Source organism: Colletotrichum tamarilloi, assembly GCF_030869305.1.
Source record: "Colletotrichum tamarilloi strain Tom-12 chromosome Unknown Scaffold_32.1, whole genome shotgun sequence".
Classification (NCBI taxonomy): Eukaryota; Fungi; Ascomycota; class Sordariomycetes; order Glomerellales; family Glomerellaceae; genus Colletotrichum; species Colletotrichum tamarilloi.
Genome location: NW_026849415.1, coordinates 251,051 through 268,760, shown reverse-complemented (window position 1 = coordinate 268,760; position 17,710 = coordinate 251,051). Strand labels below are relative to the sequence as shown.

Here is a 17,710-nt window from a genome sequence, read left to right as displayed (position 1 = left end):
TTGCTCCGATATCCTGCCAGGAGAGTAGAAAGAGACGAGGCGAAAGGCCAACGCGCACGACGATCACAGATTGAACGGAAAGAATGGCATCAAGATCAAAAGGAAACCAAGAGCAAAAATGAGATCGGGCTGCCAGCCGAGTACTTGAATAAGAGCTCAGCTCGCAAGGGTGAACACACCGTCAGACCCCGGCTACGATGGTACTGTAAGCGGCAACCGAGCTTACCATGCAGCGCGCCACCTGGGGGGTTCGCTTTTCACACGATGCCTCATTGAGCTGAGAAACCCATGTACGAACAAGCTTGTTTTGGGGATTGGAGACAGCACGAGCCTTACCTTCCCTTCTCCTGAGACAATTCTCTGTCTGCCTCCCTCGTGGTAAGCGCAAACGCGACCGCCCGGCGACGCCACGTTCCATCCCATGCAATTTAGCCTCAGCCCTAAAGCGCGAACAGTGAGAAGGGGGACGAGAGGAGGGGGGCCAAGCGTATGATGAACGCTTCATGTGCAAGCTGTCGCGACGGCAGGAATCCGTCTACGGATACTAACGAACCCTTTTCGAAACGGCGCCCGATGGCGATGGTGGTGAGGGCGGGTGAGCGGTGGTTGGCTGGCCTTGGGGTCGTAGCCGCCGGGGCGCCTGCATGTGCTTCGCCTCGTTGGCGCGTCAACCGAAATAACTCTTGTCTAGCCTGCGTCTGAGCTGAATCGCAACTGCAGCTGTGTAGAAGTCTGATTTGGTTGGAAGGGATTCTCGTGGTCGAGTTGTACTTCGCGGTAATTCGGGATTTCCGAGGTTGAAATGACGGGCGACGATGAAGAGATCTAACTTTCCTAAGGGAGTTACAATGACCCGAGCAGCAGGCATCTCATCTTGAATAATCATCACCCTATATGGAAGCAAGACGACTGATTACAACGACCGCGCCGATTTGGCTACCAACGATGTCCTTGGACATGAGATTGAAGCTCACGATGAGATTTGATTCACAATAGTGTCTTTTGCATCTTCTCAGCCACCTTTGAGGGCTTCAGACTTACTCAATAATGGTATAACTTGAGAGTCGCTATGTACCATGGTCTTCAAGAACATATCTTAGTTTCCATCCACCGAACCCTACCAGGTGTCAGATTCGACAAAATTGGATGACGTGACAGACTAAATCATGTATCTTGAGCGGTAGTGATCTGGGAACATGGGAGGTGGCCTATCGGCCAAGAGGATCCAGTGCACGATATCGAAGAGAACTACAGATTCATGGATTTCATAGCTATGGCTACGTAGATAATCTTCCAGTCTCAGAGTCTGCGGAACCCATTCATACTCGAATATTCACACTACCAACCCCTCCAGCCACCATCAAGCCTCGAACATCAAGAAAGCTCATGTCTCCTATCATGGTTACTAGACATCTCATTCGGCACAGGCTGTCCATGCATTTCAACCGGCACATATGCCGTCCGCTCGGACTTGGCCCATGGCGACGACGGCCCCGTTCCGGAAGAATCCACCTGGCTCGACAGCGCCGCCCTCGTCTTCCTCTTCTCACGCAACAACATGACGGTCAGCGCCGCGATCGCCAGCGCCAGCGGGGTGCCGATGCCCAGCCCGATTCCCGCCGCCGCGCCCGTCGAGATCCCGTTGCTACTACTGGACTCTGCCGCGGTCGCGGAACACGTGGCGGCGGCCCCGGTGCTTTGTCCTGCTACTGCCGCGGTCGCGGTCACCGTCGTCGTCGCGAGGTCGCCGAGGTCTGATTTCAGATACTCGTTGAGCAGCATCCGGCCCGCGGGAACGCCAAAGGTGTAGTTTGCGCAGTTGCCGGAGTTTTGACATGCGAATTTCTTGTCGCCGCATAACGCGACACCGCAATGCCGGCCGGGGACTATCGTAAAGGTCAGTCCATACCAACCAAAGGCACAGAACTCCCCCAAAACAAGAGAAGAATCTCTTCCCCGTCTTCCTACCAAGAAGTGAGTTTCTTACCTCCGCCGGTAATCTCCTCCTTGTCGCAGTACTTCGGACACCCGCTCCTCGACCAATTCTGATCCGTACACGCGCCGCGGTAGAAGCTCAGCTCCGTCTGCGAGAAGCAGAGGCCGTTGCTCATGCAATAATGATTCTGGAAGCAGCACGCCGCGACCTCGGTACCGCCGGCGACGGGACAGGCTACCGCCTGCGTCGCCTCGACGCCGTTGGGCCAGTAACACGTCTGGCCCGCCACCGCCGTGACCAGCGGCACCGTTGCAAGGAGAAGCCGCCATTGCAGCAGGGGCAGATGCATTGTCAACGATGGGTGCTGCGCCGAGCAATCTTGGAGAAAGGTAAGAGCGAGCTTCGGCACGACGGGAAGGGAACGCGAGGAAAAGTCTTGGGTTGGTGCGGGACGGAACGCCGCGATTAATAAATTTCACTCCATGCTAGGCACAATGGCTATGCTTCAAGTTCCTATGCCCAAGCTGGGCATTCAAAGTCACCTTGAAGCCAGGGTTCTAGAGACATGCAGCGCTTGGCGAGTGATTTTGGGGTCGAGGGATTCGAATCCCTGACCAACTTTAGACGCCTTGAACGAATCACGCCGCACACTGGCTTGGCTAGATGGGTTTCGCGCCGCATGGAAATGACCGCAATACAAGACTCTCCAGCCCAGTTGCCATTCACTTATATAGTGTAAGGACTGCCAAAACTGTTTCGTAGAGGAGCGCTATGTGAAAGGTCTGCTGCAAACACCTGCAGGTCCCTCTCCACCAGCTCCACGGACACCAAGGGTTAATTTTGTTGCCTTGCGGCCCTTGCCGGAATGGCTGCGATCGTCATCGATCCCCTCATCAGAAAGAGACGGCTTTCACAGGGGTCGTCTTTTACGAAACGCAAATTGGGAATAGCTCAACAAGGGGGAAAAAAAGCATAGAGATAAGCTTGTTGCAAATCATAGTCAACCATCTCGCTACGCTAAGTGACGTGCTCATTATAATCAACCCCTTCTCCATCTCGTCGCCCGGACTATCATACAGCTCTCGCTCTGTTTACAAATTTCCATTCCATAAAACAAGCCGCAATGGCCGAAACGGCAGCCAATGGAATCGCAGCAGTAAATGCCACGCGGAGAGCATCATTATACACAGAAACCATCATCGGGAGCGCCTCAGCCGGCACAACCGTGCGGAACGCCGTCACCCCGGCCCCGATCACTGCCGGGATATCTACCCCGGGAGCCGAAGCCCGCAGCAAGTGATTCTGAAACAGCGCATTCCCGATAGACACAAAAACGGCTCCGCCCAGCGCCTGCGACGCCACGACCGCCGCCGTCCCGACGGGCACCTCATCCGGCGGCAGGACGGCCTGCACGGCGGTGAATACCTGCTGAATCGCCATCCCGAAACCCGCCGCCACGAGAATCTCGAACCCGATCCAGTGCGGCGTCGGCGTGTCGGACGAGAGCGCAAGGAGCTTGCCGCACCCGGCTGTCGCGATCATGCCTCCGATTATGGCCGGGGCTGGGGGGCGACCCACGACGGAGACGAAGATGCCTGCCAGGAGGGAGAGAAGGGCTATCGCCGCGACGTAGGGGAGCATGTCCACGCCGGAGGATACGGCGCCCTCGCCGCGGACCGCTTGGAACCAGATTGGGAGGAAGTAGAGGTGGACGAGGAGAGCCCCGTACGTGGCGAAGGCTGCGACGCAGGAGGCGGCTACAGTTCGTTGGGTGATGATGGCTGGTGGGAAGAGCGCGCCGTCCTGTTTCCACCACTGCCATGCCATGAAGACGATGGCCGTTGCGCCGGTGCCTGAGAGGAGGCCGATGATTTTTGTGCTTGACAAGGCTTCGCCTTGGGTGATGTACTGGAGGGCTAGGAAGAGCATTACGCAGGCTCCGAGGAGGAGTACGTTGCCTATCAGGTCTAGGTCAAGAATCTTGTTGAGGAAGGTTTTTTGGTGTTGCGGTTCCTGCCGAGGGTGGAAGAAAAAGAGAAAGACGATGAGGGTGAAGCCTGCGATGGGGAGGTTGATGAAGAAACACCATCGCCACGTCTGGGAAGGGGGTCAGTCACTTTCTCTTTTTTTTTTTTTTTCCTTTTTCTTTTGCGGACATTCGGAACTGCGGGATCACTCACGACAAGGTCAGTGAAGGTACCTCCGAGCAGAGGACCGACCGTGGCGCCGAGGCCGAAGCTGTCGTTGCATAAGCGTCAATACGTCTTGAACTTCCCTCTCTTTGGATGGAGGTTTCTTACATCAATCCGACGATGGCCGTACAAACCGGCCGCACTCTCACGGGGACCGCCGTTGCGATAATAACAAAACTCCCAGTGAGGACCCCAGCGCTTCCAAAGCCAGCCACGGCACGGCCAACGATGAGCGCAAGAGAATCGGGGGCGAGGCCACAGATGAGCGATCCAGCAAGGAACATGACTATGGCTAGGACGTATGCCCATTTCACGGAGAAAAGCGAAAAGACTCTGCCAAATACAGGCTGGAAGGCGCATATCGTGAGGAGCTGAGCTGAGCCGTACCAGCCGATGTCTGCGGTGGATTGAAAATCTGATGTGATCTGCGGTATGGCCTGGTACTGTCAGTTTGGGAGGTTCGTCAAACGAAATGGCCACTTACGGTTGTGAGAAGAGTTCGATCTGCCGAGATGGACAACACCGCGAGACAAATCCCAACTACCAGAACCGCAAGCCGCCATCCTTCTACCCATTGCTCCCCTTCAACCTGGTCGCTCAAAGACGGCGACATCACGGCGCCATGCTTCTCCGCCCTCGCCATATCGAGATACGTCACTTGGCGCTGGTAGTCCCCGCCATCAACATCGTCAATACCCGGCTCAAACTGTCTTGTGAAACGGCTGATCCGAGCATCAGTCTTGCCAGGATGTCTCTGTTCCGTGACAGGCGTGAGACCCTGCTGCCCCATCCCCCGCGGCTCACTACTCGATGTGGACCCGTGGAGAGACGGATGGCTCGCGAGGTGCCGGAGCTGCGGGGCGAAGATGGACGAGATGATTGACACGGACTTGGATTGCGGTGATGAGGAGGCGTTTCGTTCTACGTCGTCTGTTCTAGAGAGCGTACGTGAGTCTGAGACGGTGTGTGACGGGACTCTCTTTGTGGCGAAGGGGGACGCGCTTTGGATTTGCGTGGGCGAGATCGAGTCTTCGCTAGGCATCATGCGTACGGCGCCAGGTCGTCGTAGAGATGATATCCGTCGCGGGATCGGTGGCGGTCGTGGCCCGTCGGTTAGGGTAACTGAGGATCTGATGGAATCGTGGCGGCGGCATTGGTTTTCATTGTAGAGGCTCTGATATGCCATCGAGAGTTCGCTGTTCCTCTTGCGTGTCTCTTCGTCTGTCACATCCGTCGCCCTCTTCGCCACGGTTCTAGTGGCAGAGGGATGGTCCTGTGATAGGCGAGCCCTTTCTTCCCATTCTTCCGTCACGGATTGTGGCAGAATGTCCTCCCCATCGTTGTCATTCTCCTCTGAGTAGGATGAACGTAGATTGTCGTCGAGGCCAGGTAGTGGAGTAGCGTGGGAGTGTATGACTGAGATTCGCGAGCGCTCCTCGCCGAGGAACTCTGAGGATGGCCTAGATCCGAGTGAGGGCCTTTTTGTCTTGGGTGCACCGCTTTCAGCTACGGGCTCTCGCTTTCCGGCATCATTTTCCATCTTCTTGTCATCTCGCATGCTGGAAGAGCTTTGGAAGCTAGTGTATCGGACGGCACAATGGTCTGTGTACTTGATGTTTGGGTAGGTTCCGAGTTCAGAAAAGAGGTGCTGTTGGGCATCGCAGGTCGTCCACATATATTAAAGCTGCCGCCTTCTGCTTAAGAGGAGGGGCCAGAAACCACCCACAGTCTCTATTTAGCTTCATCACTAGTTCATACCCTGCAGTTGATTGACTGTCTAGATCATCGGCGGCGCCCGAAAACACTGGTAGAACATCCTCAGCTGCGCGCGAATTGTCATTAGCTCGATTTAGGAATAGCCTCGCGTTGAACGCACTTACTACCGAGGCGTTCTACGGAGTAGCTGAACGTCAGACTCCAAAGTGATGGGCTGAGCTAGCAAGCAAGACTGCCCGATGTCGGTAGGTATGGGTCTGTAGAGAATATCGGTTGTGAGACAGGAGGCAGCATGCCATGTGGCTCACGGGCAAGACTGGCACCGCTTGCCAGATCAAGGACTAGATCGGCCAAGTTTCAGTGCCATTACTAGCACACCATTTCTGACAGCCATCATCTTTTGATGAACCGCGGGGATCCCCCGTTAGAACCATGGGGCTGGTGAGCTGTTGTTGAGGATCGAACAAAGCACAAAGCAGCAGCCGAGGGGGCGCTAGCACATGGTGAGGGGAAGTGTGGCGGAAGAGGGTGCCATTCGCGGCGCCGTCGCCGTGAAATTTCTAACTAGACGGGATTCCGGGGCCGATGTCTTTGTTTGTCGGGACCTAAGACAATGAATTGGGATGGGAACATGAAACATGGAGTCCAGAGAAGGCAGTTGGTGGCCTCGTCATTATCGGAGAGAGATAGGAGTCTGCAAATTCATCGCTTGCTTGGCCTATCCGTGCAGTTGCAGTGCTTTTCGTCCACGGAATGAATCATGGGAGTCTTGTGTATCCGTATGTCGTTTCGGGTCAGCAGTGGGGGTAGACTTCGATGCGGTCCTGGTGATGAATCAGAGTCGAGGACAATGGGTGTTTAAACGAAATATCAGACATGTTCCTTGTGGGTTATAGGGAACATTTAACCAGCTTCTCGTCAGTTACAGAAACAAAAGGGACTTCTGCTCAGAAGCTTAAGATGGTTATACCCCTAATCCTGAAGTGCAGCGCTACCGCTTTCTGTAACTTTTGCCTTCGAGTCCCTATGCAGGCATTTTTTTTTCTCTAAACTCTTTTCATCTTATCACTCCATTGTTGCTTCATCATCGACATTTACCTTGCTTCAGTCAAGTAGCCGACGGATCCCGCTACGCCATCCGTTCATTAGTGGCTGGTATTGTCACGATTGCCCATGTCTCATAAGCCATGGCACCTGCTTGTTTATGCCATATTACTGAATTATTGATCACGATCTTGGTGTGGGAGGTTGAAAGAAGTTCAGGGTTGAAACAAGGGGAGGCTTGCCCGCGCTTCGCCACTTTGATGCTGCCCACCTGGAGCAAGCCGTCCTGCTGCCGGCACTTAGGCCAAGAGCTTCATCGGTTGAACTCATCGCAAATACAACATACGCTTGGCAAGACTGAACATACCTCCAGCATTAATTGCACGTGATGTCCGTCAATTGTCTCACTCCGGACTAAGGCGCACACCACTTCCATGGCTGTGGCATCATGGCAGTATGTCAATAGTCCCGGAGGCACGAGGCAATTAATCATGCCAGTAACACATTTTCCATTCATTCTTAGTGCCACGCATGAGCCAAACTGATGGACAGAAATCCAGCAACTCAAGTGCTCGAGAACGCTTGTTGAGTGAGAGGAAAGGAAGAATGGCCTCGAGAGTCAGCATCTTGGATTTTGGTCGTATTCGTACTAGCGTGATCTGCGGACCAGGATTCCCCAGACGATCCGACCACACACCTTGAAGGCCCGTAATTCTAAATCCATCGACCCGCCTCACTCCGGCAGACCGCAGCCCGCACGACTTCAGATGTTTCCTCCCCATCTCACCCTATCCCACCATCTTTCACCATCAGACATGGCATTTCACTTTTGCATACAGTCAGACATGGGCACACTCTTGCAATAAACTCATGTCATTTGTTCCACAATCCGGAGTAAACTCCCGCCCTGCTTTCGAACCTCAACCAATACTCAAGCCCACCAACATCACCGTCACCGTCACCGCCACCAATAGCACCAACAAGGTATCTCGTCTCCTCTCGTCTCCCCCTCACGCCTTGAAGACTCTGGCCCGAGCACCGGGCCCAATTCAAGGACCACCCGACCAACAATGCTTTCGTGTCTATGGTATTCTATGGGTTCATGCTTTGTCCAAAATAAAAACGCAAAAAGAAGTTAAGCTGAGTTGTGAAACTTTATCAGGTCTCGAGCTCAACCGTGGCGTTTTTACCTCCCAAGGTCACTGCCGCCGCCAAAGTCTGCTTTTCGTTGAAGACGGCGGCCGGGTTGGACTTTTTCGACGCAGATGCGGCCGCCTTGCTGCGACCGCCCTTCTTGTAAGTTGAAATGTAGAACATGATGAAGAGGATCAGGTACGACGTCAGGATGGCGCCGCCGGTCACGGCTGAGTAGAACTCGCCGCCGCACCGGCCGACGTGGGGAAGGATCTCCTTGAAGTACGTGTCTGCGAAGACGTCGTAAAAGCCAAAGTAGACGAAACCTGTCGGCGCAGATTAGCATCGGTATGATCATTATTTGCGTCAATGGCATGTCGAGTGAGCTGGGGGGGGGGGGGGGGGCCGGGTTCGACCCCCAAGGGCCCACCACAAAGGGGGTATTCGGCAAAAGTGTGATCCCCTCTTCCCCCCCCCCTTTGCCCCCCGCCGCGGTCGGGAGGAAAAACAAAAACATGAAAAGGGGGGGGGGGGGGGGGGGGGGGGGGGGGGGGGGGGGGGACCGGTTCGACTCACCAAGGTCCAGCACGAACTGGGTAATCTGCAAGACTGTGATCCACTGCTTCCACCACACCTTGACGCCCCGCGCGGTCTGGAAGTAATACCAATACATGACAACGTGCACCGTCAGGTTGAGCGTGATGGGCACCCAGGATAGCGGGGTGCCTCCGATCAACTGGCTGAAGCAGAGGAGCGCAGTGGCCGGGTGGTGGTAGCAGTGGAGGAAGGTAAGGGGTTTCTTCTTGAGCATCAAGAAGACGGTATCGATGAGCTCGTAGTACTTTGTGAGGTAGTTGATCTGCCAGGAAGAGTTAGCTTATGTTCTTAGTTAGAGGTGGTTTGAAATACTACTCACGTAGTAGAGAACGACTAATTGTTGTGTCCAGCCTGTGGGTCCGCAGATGCATTCGTAGATGCCCTTCTGCCACAGGCTTGGTGCGATCTGTTCGACGAAAAGAACCAGTAGAGCTCCGCTGAGGAGAGACAGGAAAAAGTTGTGGATTTTGAAGAGCGTGTCCAGCTCCAGCGGTTTGCGGTTGCGCATCACCTCCCGGCCGCCAAAAACGACTACGAGATACAGCACCACCAGAGTCATGGCTTCAGTGAAAGTCGAGAGCGGTGTCTGTCCGTAAACGAATTCGAAATCGCTGGCAGGGTAGCCCATGACCGACTTGTAGACCTTGTCGAATGTCGTCCATGGCGAGAGAAGCGCTGCGGATGCATCTTTCACCACCATAAACCCGGAGATGTTGCCGCTGGAGGTGAGATTATCGGGAAACATGATGATAACTGGGGGAGAGAGTTTGAAGAGTCTTGAAGAAAGAAAGAGAAAAGATTCTCACGTAGAGAGAAGGAGAAGAATTGCAATCGATTTATGCTAATGTGGATGAGTACCTCAATGCATGACCAAGACTTTACCATGGGAAAATGGGGCCGCCGCTCTACGCCCCAAGCTCGACCATCTCGATGCCTCCGTTTCAGACCACCAACTCAATTGCTTTAAGCACACCAGCCTATGACGGCATTTCTTTTCTTTACGGTCCTCGCGGGTACCCAATGCATGATGAGCGCGAGCCGCAATTAGATTGTTCATTCCCCGTAGCTACCCAAGCTTTTGCCAGCTCGGTACCAATGCTCCGAAAGCTCGTACCCAGCTTTACGTGGAGCTACGACGGACCTTGACGGACGTGTCTGATACCCGGGTTCGCTTACATCCCACACGGGTTATGCCTTAGCTTTGAGAGGCGTTACGTGGTCCTCTAGCGTGTACCCGATTTTAACCCCTCATCAGAATCAGGCTTTTTCTATTGAAGTTAAAGATGGTATTTGCTTCTCGCTTTCAGACACTAGGGGCAGTGCAAACTAACCAGTGGAAACGACCTTGTTGGTGTAGCTATCACGCCAGATGAGAACAGCGTTGAGAAGGAGATTGAATTGGTACTGCCAGCGTTTGGCCTATGTTAAGTCACCGGCCATCATTCAAGCCAACTCTGCTTTACTCAGCAGTACACTCGATGGGATCTCAACAAAGACATCACTTCAAGATGGAAAGTTATCTCTCTTTAACCGCTGGCACGAAAATGTTGGAAAACCCCTAGCTCTAAGCTCTGGCCCTCTACGATAATGGCTACAGTTGAGGTGGGAACTGCGAAAGTGTGTCGGAGAAACAGCGTCCAGATTAGCATACTTTATGGTTCCTGCATGGTTTCCTTTCATCCGAGTGGAGCTTGGTTCATCTGACTCCCTCTAGTGTCTCAAGAAACGCTTCGTATGCACATCCCTTCACAAGAAACAACGAACATCTCTCTCACGCTATCATGAGTTTTCAGCTCTAAGACAGAGATGATGATATCGGACTCAACGCAACTGACACTTCACTCTCTGGCTCTGCTTGCTACCCTGTATCCAAGGTCTCTTCAGCTTCGACGACTCAACCCCTGTATAATTGGCCCGCCCCTTCAAATGTTGGGGGGTGGTCTATCCATCCACTCCCACCACGCGATTTCTACGTGTAAATACTCAGTATTGAGCTTTCATCATCCACAATGATCCTCATGCGGCGGTGTTTTCGAAGAGACTATAATATCACGCTTCTTCGCAGCCTGTGTGCTCGTCCGCCATCTTTTAAGTCAGTTCAGCATCGCCGTCGCCTTCTCAATCCTTCATATCCATGCTCGGCATCATCTCTTCTTGACTCATGTATCGGGACTTAATGATGCTGACACCATCAGCGAACTCCTCGGAGACAACTCGAGAGCATAGCCTACAGGCGCTGCGAACTCTGCTATTATTTGGACTGGTAGTACGTCCCTGTACGAAGATGGGATCTCGAAGAAAAGCTGTAGCTCTGTTTCAACGTCCGATCAGGCCTTTGAGACCTCCAAGATGCTCAATCTTGACAGTATCGTAAGTTCTCGATGCGGCTGGCTATGCATCAAGATGAGCTGTAGTGTGGATTAGACGCCACATTGCCCAAGCGTGGACCTCGAGGTCTAAGGAGCGATGTGCTAGGTATTTAATAGGCAGAATTTACGACTTACTGGCCCTTTATATCGTTTACACATCCCTTATCTCTTCTTTACACGACAAACCTACCTTATCATGTGGGGCTAAGGGTATATATATCATCCCAACGTCGTTCCTGTCACCATCACAGCGGTGTCCGTTTAGGTCGACGGGTCAGGTCAAGCTGTGTGCCTAGTGTAGTGATCAAACAAATGCTCCAATGAAGTCAAAGTAGAGGTTGTTTGAGGGGCGCGCTGTTCGAGTCCGGACAGGGGCGTGTATAACATGATCAATATTCCCCCTCCTTCCGTCCTAATTTCTTTTTTCTTGTTTTGCCGGAATTTATGTCTGGCTTTCCGAGGTCTGAGAGACTTTAAGGTTATCAACGCCTTTGTGTATTTACTCTGGCAAAGCCAGTACGTGTTAGACATCCTGAATGGTACTTTTCCTGATCAAGTAGATGGCTCAGGAGCGGACGCTTCTTAGATGCAGAAGTAGCGACTGGGTCAGTGACGGGCTGATCACGTCGAGCTGAGCGCTCGTCCAGAAGGCGGTGCTTTTAAGCGGAGGAAGAATGGGATATTTACACGTCGAGACTGATCTTCTGGCCTATCGAAGTGACTTTTGTTGGTCATAGTAGCTTTAAGGTCGGATTTCACTTGGGCAGATAGAACAAGCAAGAGCGGGCAATATCGGAGTGCAGATTACGTCGAAGGCCCTTCTGGTGGCATATATAAGCAACCCTTCTCCTTCTCTTCGGAGTTATTTCCAAGAGGGAGGAGTCATCGTTATAAACATCAAGAAGCGACAATACAGACGTGCTGCATGCTTTGGAAGCTACCGGCTCACACGCTTTGTATTCAAGTGGTTTCCGTTCCGGCAGGCAACATAACTTAAAGCCATCGTTAAATCTACTTTTTCTTAACATGTCAGGTGAGACTAGCCAGCGAGGATCACGAGCTGAGCTTTCATTCCTCCTACGTGCACCATTGCAGGGAAGCCTTTGCCAAATGCTGTGATAGTGAACCATAAGATTCAGTTCGCATTGGCATCGTTGGTCTTCGAGAAGCCAGCTTACGTTGCCCTCACGGTCATCGAAGACAAAGAAGTTGATGGAACTCTTCGCACGGAGTATGCTGTTGCCAATCTCGACGAAGCGTGACATGACTAGTCTTCATCGTGGAACAAGAATACATCCCGGAATACTACACAAGACGCTCTAAGCTGAGTAGGACGCCTCTGAACTATTATCAAATTCAGCAAGAGACGGTCCTTCTGCCCATCTGATAAAGCTTATCAGAGACCCCGATGAATACTTTAGATAGTGCAATTGCTTCAATCAACAATATGCCCTCATCCAATGCGAGACACTTCACGACGTTGGAGGAGATTAGACAGTTCTTTGCATTGATGGACGCTCTTTTATATTGTGAAATCGTGTACTATGCCACTTGGTCAAGACGTTTCTGCTCATAAGTTTCATCAGCAGTCGCATGATACGCAACTTGGTGTTTCAGCAAGACTTTCCGGCTTTGTCCACTCAGCGCCCAAGAATGGTGTCAAAGACGGAGAACAAATTTGGCTTGAGGCCTTCGCTACTCTGCCGTTAGTGTGCAAGCGAGCTAGCGGCTCTGCGCCTGAGATAACGTCAGCTGCAGAGCATCCAGCTAGCGCCTGAGAACGCAACAGGTCTCAAAAGCTAGTCTGTGTCACGACTGGCCCTGTCTTTAACGGCGTCGATCTGGCAGATCGTGGCGCCACGAGTTCCCGTGTTAGCCTGGTGGAGACCATCAACTTTCCACGTGCGAAACGTTCTTCAAGACGAGCGGCGGATTGCAATCTTGGAGAAAACGTCTGCCCATTAGGAAGGGTTTGGGCACATGAAGAGTTGACGATATGAGTCACTCCACCGTGGCATTGAAAGACTCGTCCAGGCTCGGCATTCACTTTGGCATGTTCATTCCGAAGGCGAAGTAGCTAGGGGACCTACCAGAGAAGCAGCTTGTCAGCGAATCGACATCACGTCTAGATATCTCGAGTCCGCTGGTCCCTGATCTGTGCCTAGGGCCTTCTAGCCTTCGCTCCGATGCCCAGGCGTGCCAGGCAAGTCGTCTCTGATAAAGCCAAAGTAAAGAAAGAGGTCAACATTGCGACCAAAGCTCCATATTGTTCCGCATCCACCACTCATGCAAATCACGTATCGATGCATGGCTCTCTCGGAATATCATTGGGCGATGGGGATGACATCAGATAGAAAGCCCGGCAGAGAACAAATTCACATGCGCATGGAGGGAGGCTGCCCCATCTGTTAGGACCAGACTATATCCCATCTACTCATGTCACCCTCCTTGAATCCCAGAGCACTGCCACAGGAGAACACATCGCCAAAAGCCCTGCATAGCTGATCCCGAACTCAAAACTACCCTCCCCAATCACACGAACCCCATAAACCCATGCCTCCGTCACCAGGAATCATAGCTCCAAGAAAGCCGATCTTCAACTTCGGTATGTGTTCCCCAACAAGCTAGAACAATGTCGTCAGCCCCGGACGGCCGCATATCCCTGTCTGAGACGACGTGGTGCCAGCGATGTGTGATGTCAAATCTGACGACGAAAATGTGGAAAGGTGGAAGCTTTGATAGGTGCGATTCACACCCCCGCCTGCCTGATCAGATACCGGTACCTAGGACAGGGGGGGTGGTCCCTGAGCTTTCCATCCCGCACCTGCACCTCTGACGTCACACTGGAACAGCCCAGACGGGAGCTCACATCACCTTCCTTAACCACAAAGCGATCCATCAAATCATTCATAAGAAGGGGCCTCAACCACCTCAACCTCGTTCCCCATCTTATCTGATACTTCTTTTTACAATCAAAGGCAGACGAACCAACCGCATGCCAACCTTCAACAAACAACACAACCAAACCAAAATAAGAGACGTCCCCCTCTTAAACAAACTCGCACCCACCTCCCAACAACACAAACCAATCTTCCCCAAAATGCCCGTCGGAAACAGCGATCAGAACGCAGGCGTCACGGGCGGCGCCAAATTCGTCACATCGGCCCTAGGCAACACCGTCGGCGGCGTGACCCGCACCGTCGGCAACGTCACCGGCGCCGCGACCCAGGGCGTCGGCGACACCATCACCAGCGCGACCGGGTCCGCTGGCCGCCCTGTAGGCGATGGGATTGCCAACCTCGGACAGGGATTGTCGGGCGCGCTGAATTCTGTTGGCAAGGGCGCTGAGGATGCTGGGCAGTGGAAGAGATCCTGAAGAACGATATAGCATCTGGATGGGATGTGATCATGGAAAGGAAAGGAAGACTGAATTAGGATGATGATGACTTGGAAGGTTCTTTTGATTGTGTTATTAGGAGCGTTCACGCCATGGAGTCACCATGATGAATATGGAATACAATAATATCCCCTGATTCAACTGTCCAAATCCTTATAAGTGGTGTTCTATCGCGTCTATCCACACCAGGCGCCCACGGCCGTAGATATTGTTACAGTAAGATGATTTTACAAAATAGTACAGTATGTGACGGTGAACGCGATACCGCCGCAAAATGGAGGAGAGTGAGAGTACCTCAACCTGCTCATTCCTTCTTGCGGAACTGCAGGTTATACGTCAGCAACTGCTCCTTCGTCATCTTGCCCGGCCCGCCAGCAAACTCGTCCACGCCGTTATTATTCTTCGGGAACGCAATCACGTCCCTGACGGAAGACGAGCCGCTCAACACGGCCACGAACCGGTCGAACCCGATGGCGAAGCCCGCGTGCGGCGGACACCCCGCCCTTAGCGCCTTGAGCAGGTGCGAAAACTCTTTAATCTTGTCCTGGCTCATCTTGAGGATGTCGCGGAAGATGAACTCCTGGATCTCGGCAATGTGGATACGCCGGCTGCCGCCGCCGAGCTCCACGCCGTTGAGCACGAGGTCATAGTGGTCGGCCTTGGCCCGGAGCGGGTCCTTGAAGAGCAGCTCAAAGTCCTCCTCGGAGTGCGGGGACGTGAAGGGGTGGTGGGTGGCCGAGAAGCCCGAAGCGCCGCCCTGACCGACGTCGCCTTCTTCTTCCGGGGTGAACATAGGGAAGTCGGTCACCCAGAGGAACTTGAAGGTGTCGTCCCTGTCTAGGAGGCCGGCCTCCACGGCAGCGTGGTATAGGGCGATTCTCGCTTCGCCGAGTTTGGTTGAGCCTCCTTGCTGGGGCTGGTTCTTGCGTGCCTGGAGGAGGACGATGTCTCCGTTCTCGAGCGACGAAAAGCCGGCTTCCTCGGGGATAGAGCCTAGGATGCTGTCTAGGCCTTCGGGTCCAAGGGCGGAGAAGCCGTTGAGCGGTTTGCTGCTGTCGAACATCAAGGCTGTGGGAGCGCCGTCTGGGTTTTGTGATAGGCTTTTGGGCAAATTCTCCATGAACTCCGTCACGAACTTCCACACGTCTCGCCTATCAGCGTCTTCGTGTGGGCTGATCTTCCAGACTTCGACGATTGGTGCGTCGAGATCTGTGATCATGCTGACAAAGTCCTTGTTGAGGCTTTCGTCAACGCGACATATCTGGACGCTGTTAGTCTTGTGATGCTTAGGGGCGTCTATGGGACGCAACTGACCCTGTTGGGAATGCGCAGATCCGGCTTGTCGGATCCGTACAAGTCCATGCAGTCGGTGTACTTCATTCTGAGGAACGACGCAGAAATGGCAGGGTATTCTTGGTAAAGAGGTGCTTTGGCGTCGTCTTTCATACTGTCCTGAACACATTGTTTCCAGTCCTATTCTCTGTCAGCTCTTAACTCTACTTTGCTGCATTAGGAATGGAGAGCGATCGCATACCTCGATTGATGCCTTCCTGACCGGCGCGAATGAGTCTTCTCCCACTTGCATGACGTACTGCTCTCTCACAGCATCCCACGCACGGCCGACGACATATTCTACGTCCTCCATGATGGTCTTGCCCGTAGCAAATGACTTTTCCATATCCAGCTGTCATCATGTTAGCTACCTGTACTCATTAGCAGCACGAGCCACGCACCTGTGTGAATTCGGGTTGACGGTCTGCACGATGATCTTCATCACGGAAGCACCGCGCAAATTGGTAGTAACCCCCCATTCCAGAAGCCATAAGGACCTGCTTATACTGCTGGGGGCTCTGGGGCAGCGCATAGGCATATCTGGGTCGCCGCGTCGGCACGATGAACTCTCTTGCGCCTTCTGAAGTCGACTTGAAGAGGATGGGCGTCTCGACGTCCATGAACTCCCTGTCCACCATCGCCTGCCCCATGGACGACTTGAGCTGCGCACGGAACCGCAGCCTCTCCTTCAGCTCCTTGTGGAAGCGCAGCTGGAGATGACGTTGCTCTGGCGGGAAAACGGTATCGGGACCAACGATGATGTCCTTCGGGAATGGGTTGAGGTATTGTATCGAATCCATGTCAATTTCGAATCGTGTCGCGCCCGATGCGTCTGTCGTTACGCCCTTTGCCAAAACGGCGCTGAAGGGGCGAATCTTTGCTAGTGTAGCCGCATTGTCGCCCTTGGCACAGATTTGACCAATTCGTTCTCCGTTGCGCTCCAGGTGGGCGAATGCCAAGTTCTTGCCGACCTTTCTCGTTCGGCCGATGTGTCCGCTCACGATGATCGAGGAGCCTGGTTTACTCCATGTATCGGGCGACGACATTTGAGGGAGTGCGACTGTTGTTTTCGAAAATTAGCAGAAGCTTCAGGAGTTACATTGGTATTCTTGAACTTGCTCACAGCACTCCTTGAACTCCTCTGACAGCTGTGTGTGTTTTGATTCGTCTTGCGCCTGCTGAGGTTTCGCCGTTGACAGGTGACGAGCCTGACGGCCGGGAAGACTTGTCTGACTACATATTGAGTTTTGAAGAAGAGAGAGACTTCGGCTAAGGGATTGCGATCGTGATGTGCGCGGACGCAGCGCAGCCAACGCTCTACTGCGACAGCATTGGCGAAGCATCGGGAAGGTCTAGCAGGGCTAATTGAAGACAAGCGACCGCGCAAAAGCTTGAGGTAAAATGTGGAAGGTGTGGCGATCAAATTGGAGCTCCGACAGGGCACAATGGCGTGATCAGAAGGAATGATGAGTGGGTTGAGATCAGGTATGATTTTGTGACATTTGAAGCTATCACAGCTTAAAGTCCCTAGCTCACTGCAACAAGACGGTGGAACGATGTCGGAGCCCACCCATCCAATGCGACACAGGTGGGCTGCTGCAGCATGGCGCCTTCCTCAGGTCCCCCAGCCGGCGCTTGCTGGCACCTCAGGCAGAAGGTCCCCACCAAAAAAGTGATTAGCGCGGGGCAGATCCTCGCGTCCGTATAAAAATCTTTCAGAGAGCTCCCAAAAATTTCCTTCCCTTCCTCTTTATGATTTCTCCATTTCAAAAAAGTGTATGTTTGGTCTCCCCCCAATCTCTTTCTCAGCGCAACTGCGCATACTCGAAAAAGGAAAAAAAAAAAAAACGACGAGAATACTAATTGGATATTTTGCAGGTGATGATAGCCACGTGGATAACATGATGCTGCTGCCTCCGTCTGAAGCATCCAAGCTCTCCCCTTCTGGTGGCTTCAGGGCAAAGGTGTCGAGGGCGGAGGGGGCCATGACATA

The 17,710-nt window shown here is 53.2% G+C and overlaps 5 protein-coding genes across 5 annotated transcripts; 1 reads left to right on the top strand and 4 right to left on the bottom strand.

Moving 5' to 3' along the window:
- Nucleotides 1-1,374: 1,374 nt before the first annotated feature.
- CTAM01_08834 (uncharacterized protein) lies at nt 1,375-2,285 on the bottom strand (the record flags this gene model as incomplete). The annotated part of the gene is made up of 2 exons (XM_060524854.1): nt 1,375-1,886; nt 1,988-2,285. 2 exons carry the CDS (start codon nt 2,283-2,285, stop codon nt 1,375-1,377), a joined length of 810 nt encoding a protein of 269 aa, XP_060380545.1.
- A 722-nt stretch (nt 2,286-3,007) lies between these two features.
- Nucleotides 3,008-5,686, bottom strand: CTAM01_08833 (major facilitator superfamily transporter; the record flags this gene model as incomplete). Its single annotated transcript, XM_060524853.1, has 4 exons — nt 3,008-4,033; nt 4,117-4,174; nt 4,237-4,565; nt 4,613-5,686. 4 exons carry the CDS (start codon nt 5,684-5,686, stop codon nt 3,008-3,010), a joined length of 2,487 nt encoding a protein of 828 aa, XP_060380544.1.
- A 2,360-nt stretch (nt 5,687-8,046) lies between these two features.
- CTAM01_08832 (GNS1/SUR4 family protein) lies at nt 8,047-9,364 on the bottom strand (the record flags this gene model as incomplete). The annotated part of the gene is made up of 3 exons (XM_060524852.1): nt 8,047-8,348; nt 8,599-8,881; nt 8,939-9,364. 3 exons carry the CDS (start codon nt 9,362-9,364, stop codon nt 8,047-8,049), a joined length of 1,011 nt encoding a protein of 336 aa, XP_060380543.1.
- Nucleotides 9,365-14,088: 4,724 nt separating this feature from the next.
- On the top strand, nt 14,089-14,364 carry CTAM01_08831 (uncharacterized protein; the record flags this gene model as incomplete). The annotated part of the gene is made up of 1 exon (XM_060524851.1): nt 14,089-14,364. The coding sequence occupies one exon, from the start codon at nt 14,089-14,091 to the stop codon at nt 14,362-14,364; it is 276 nt and encodes a 91-aa protein (XP_060380542.1).
- Nucleotides 14,365-14,689: 325 nt separating this feature from the next.
- CTAM01_08830 (tRNA synthetase class II) lies at nt 14,690-16,763 on the bottom strand (the record flags this gene model as incomplete). The annotated part of the gene is made up of 4 exons (XM_060524850.1): nt 14,690-15,646; nt 15,700-15,858; nt 15,920-16,069; nt 16,119-16,763. 4 exons carry the CDS (start codon nt 16,761-16,763, stop codon nt 14,690-14,692), a joined length of 1,911 nt encoding a protein of 636 aa, XP_060380541.1.
- Nucleotides 16,764-17,710: the final 947 nt, after the last annotated feature.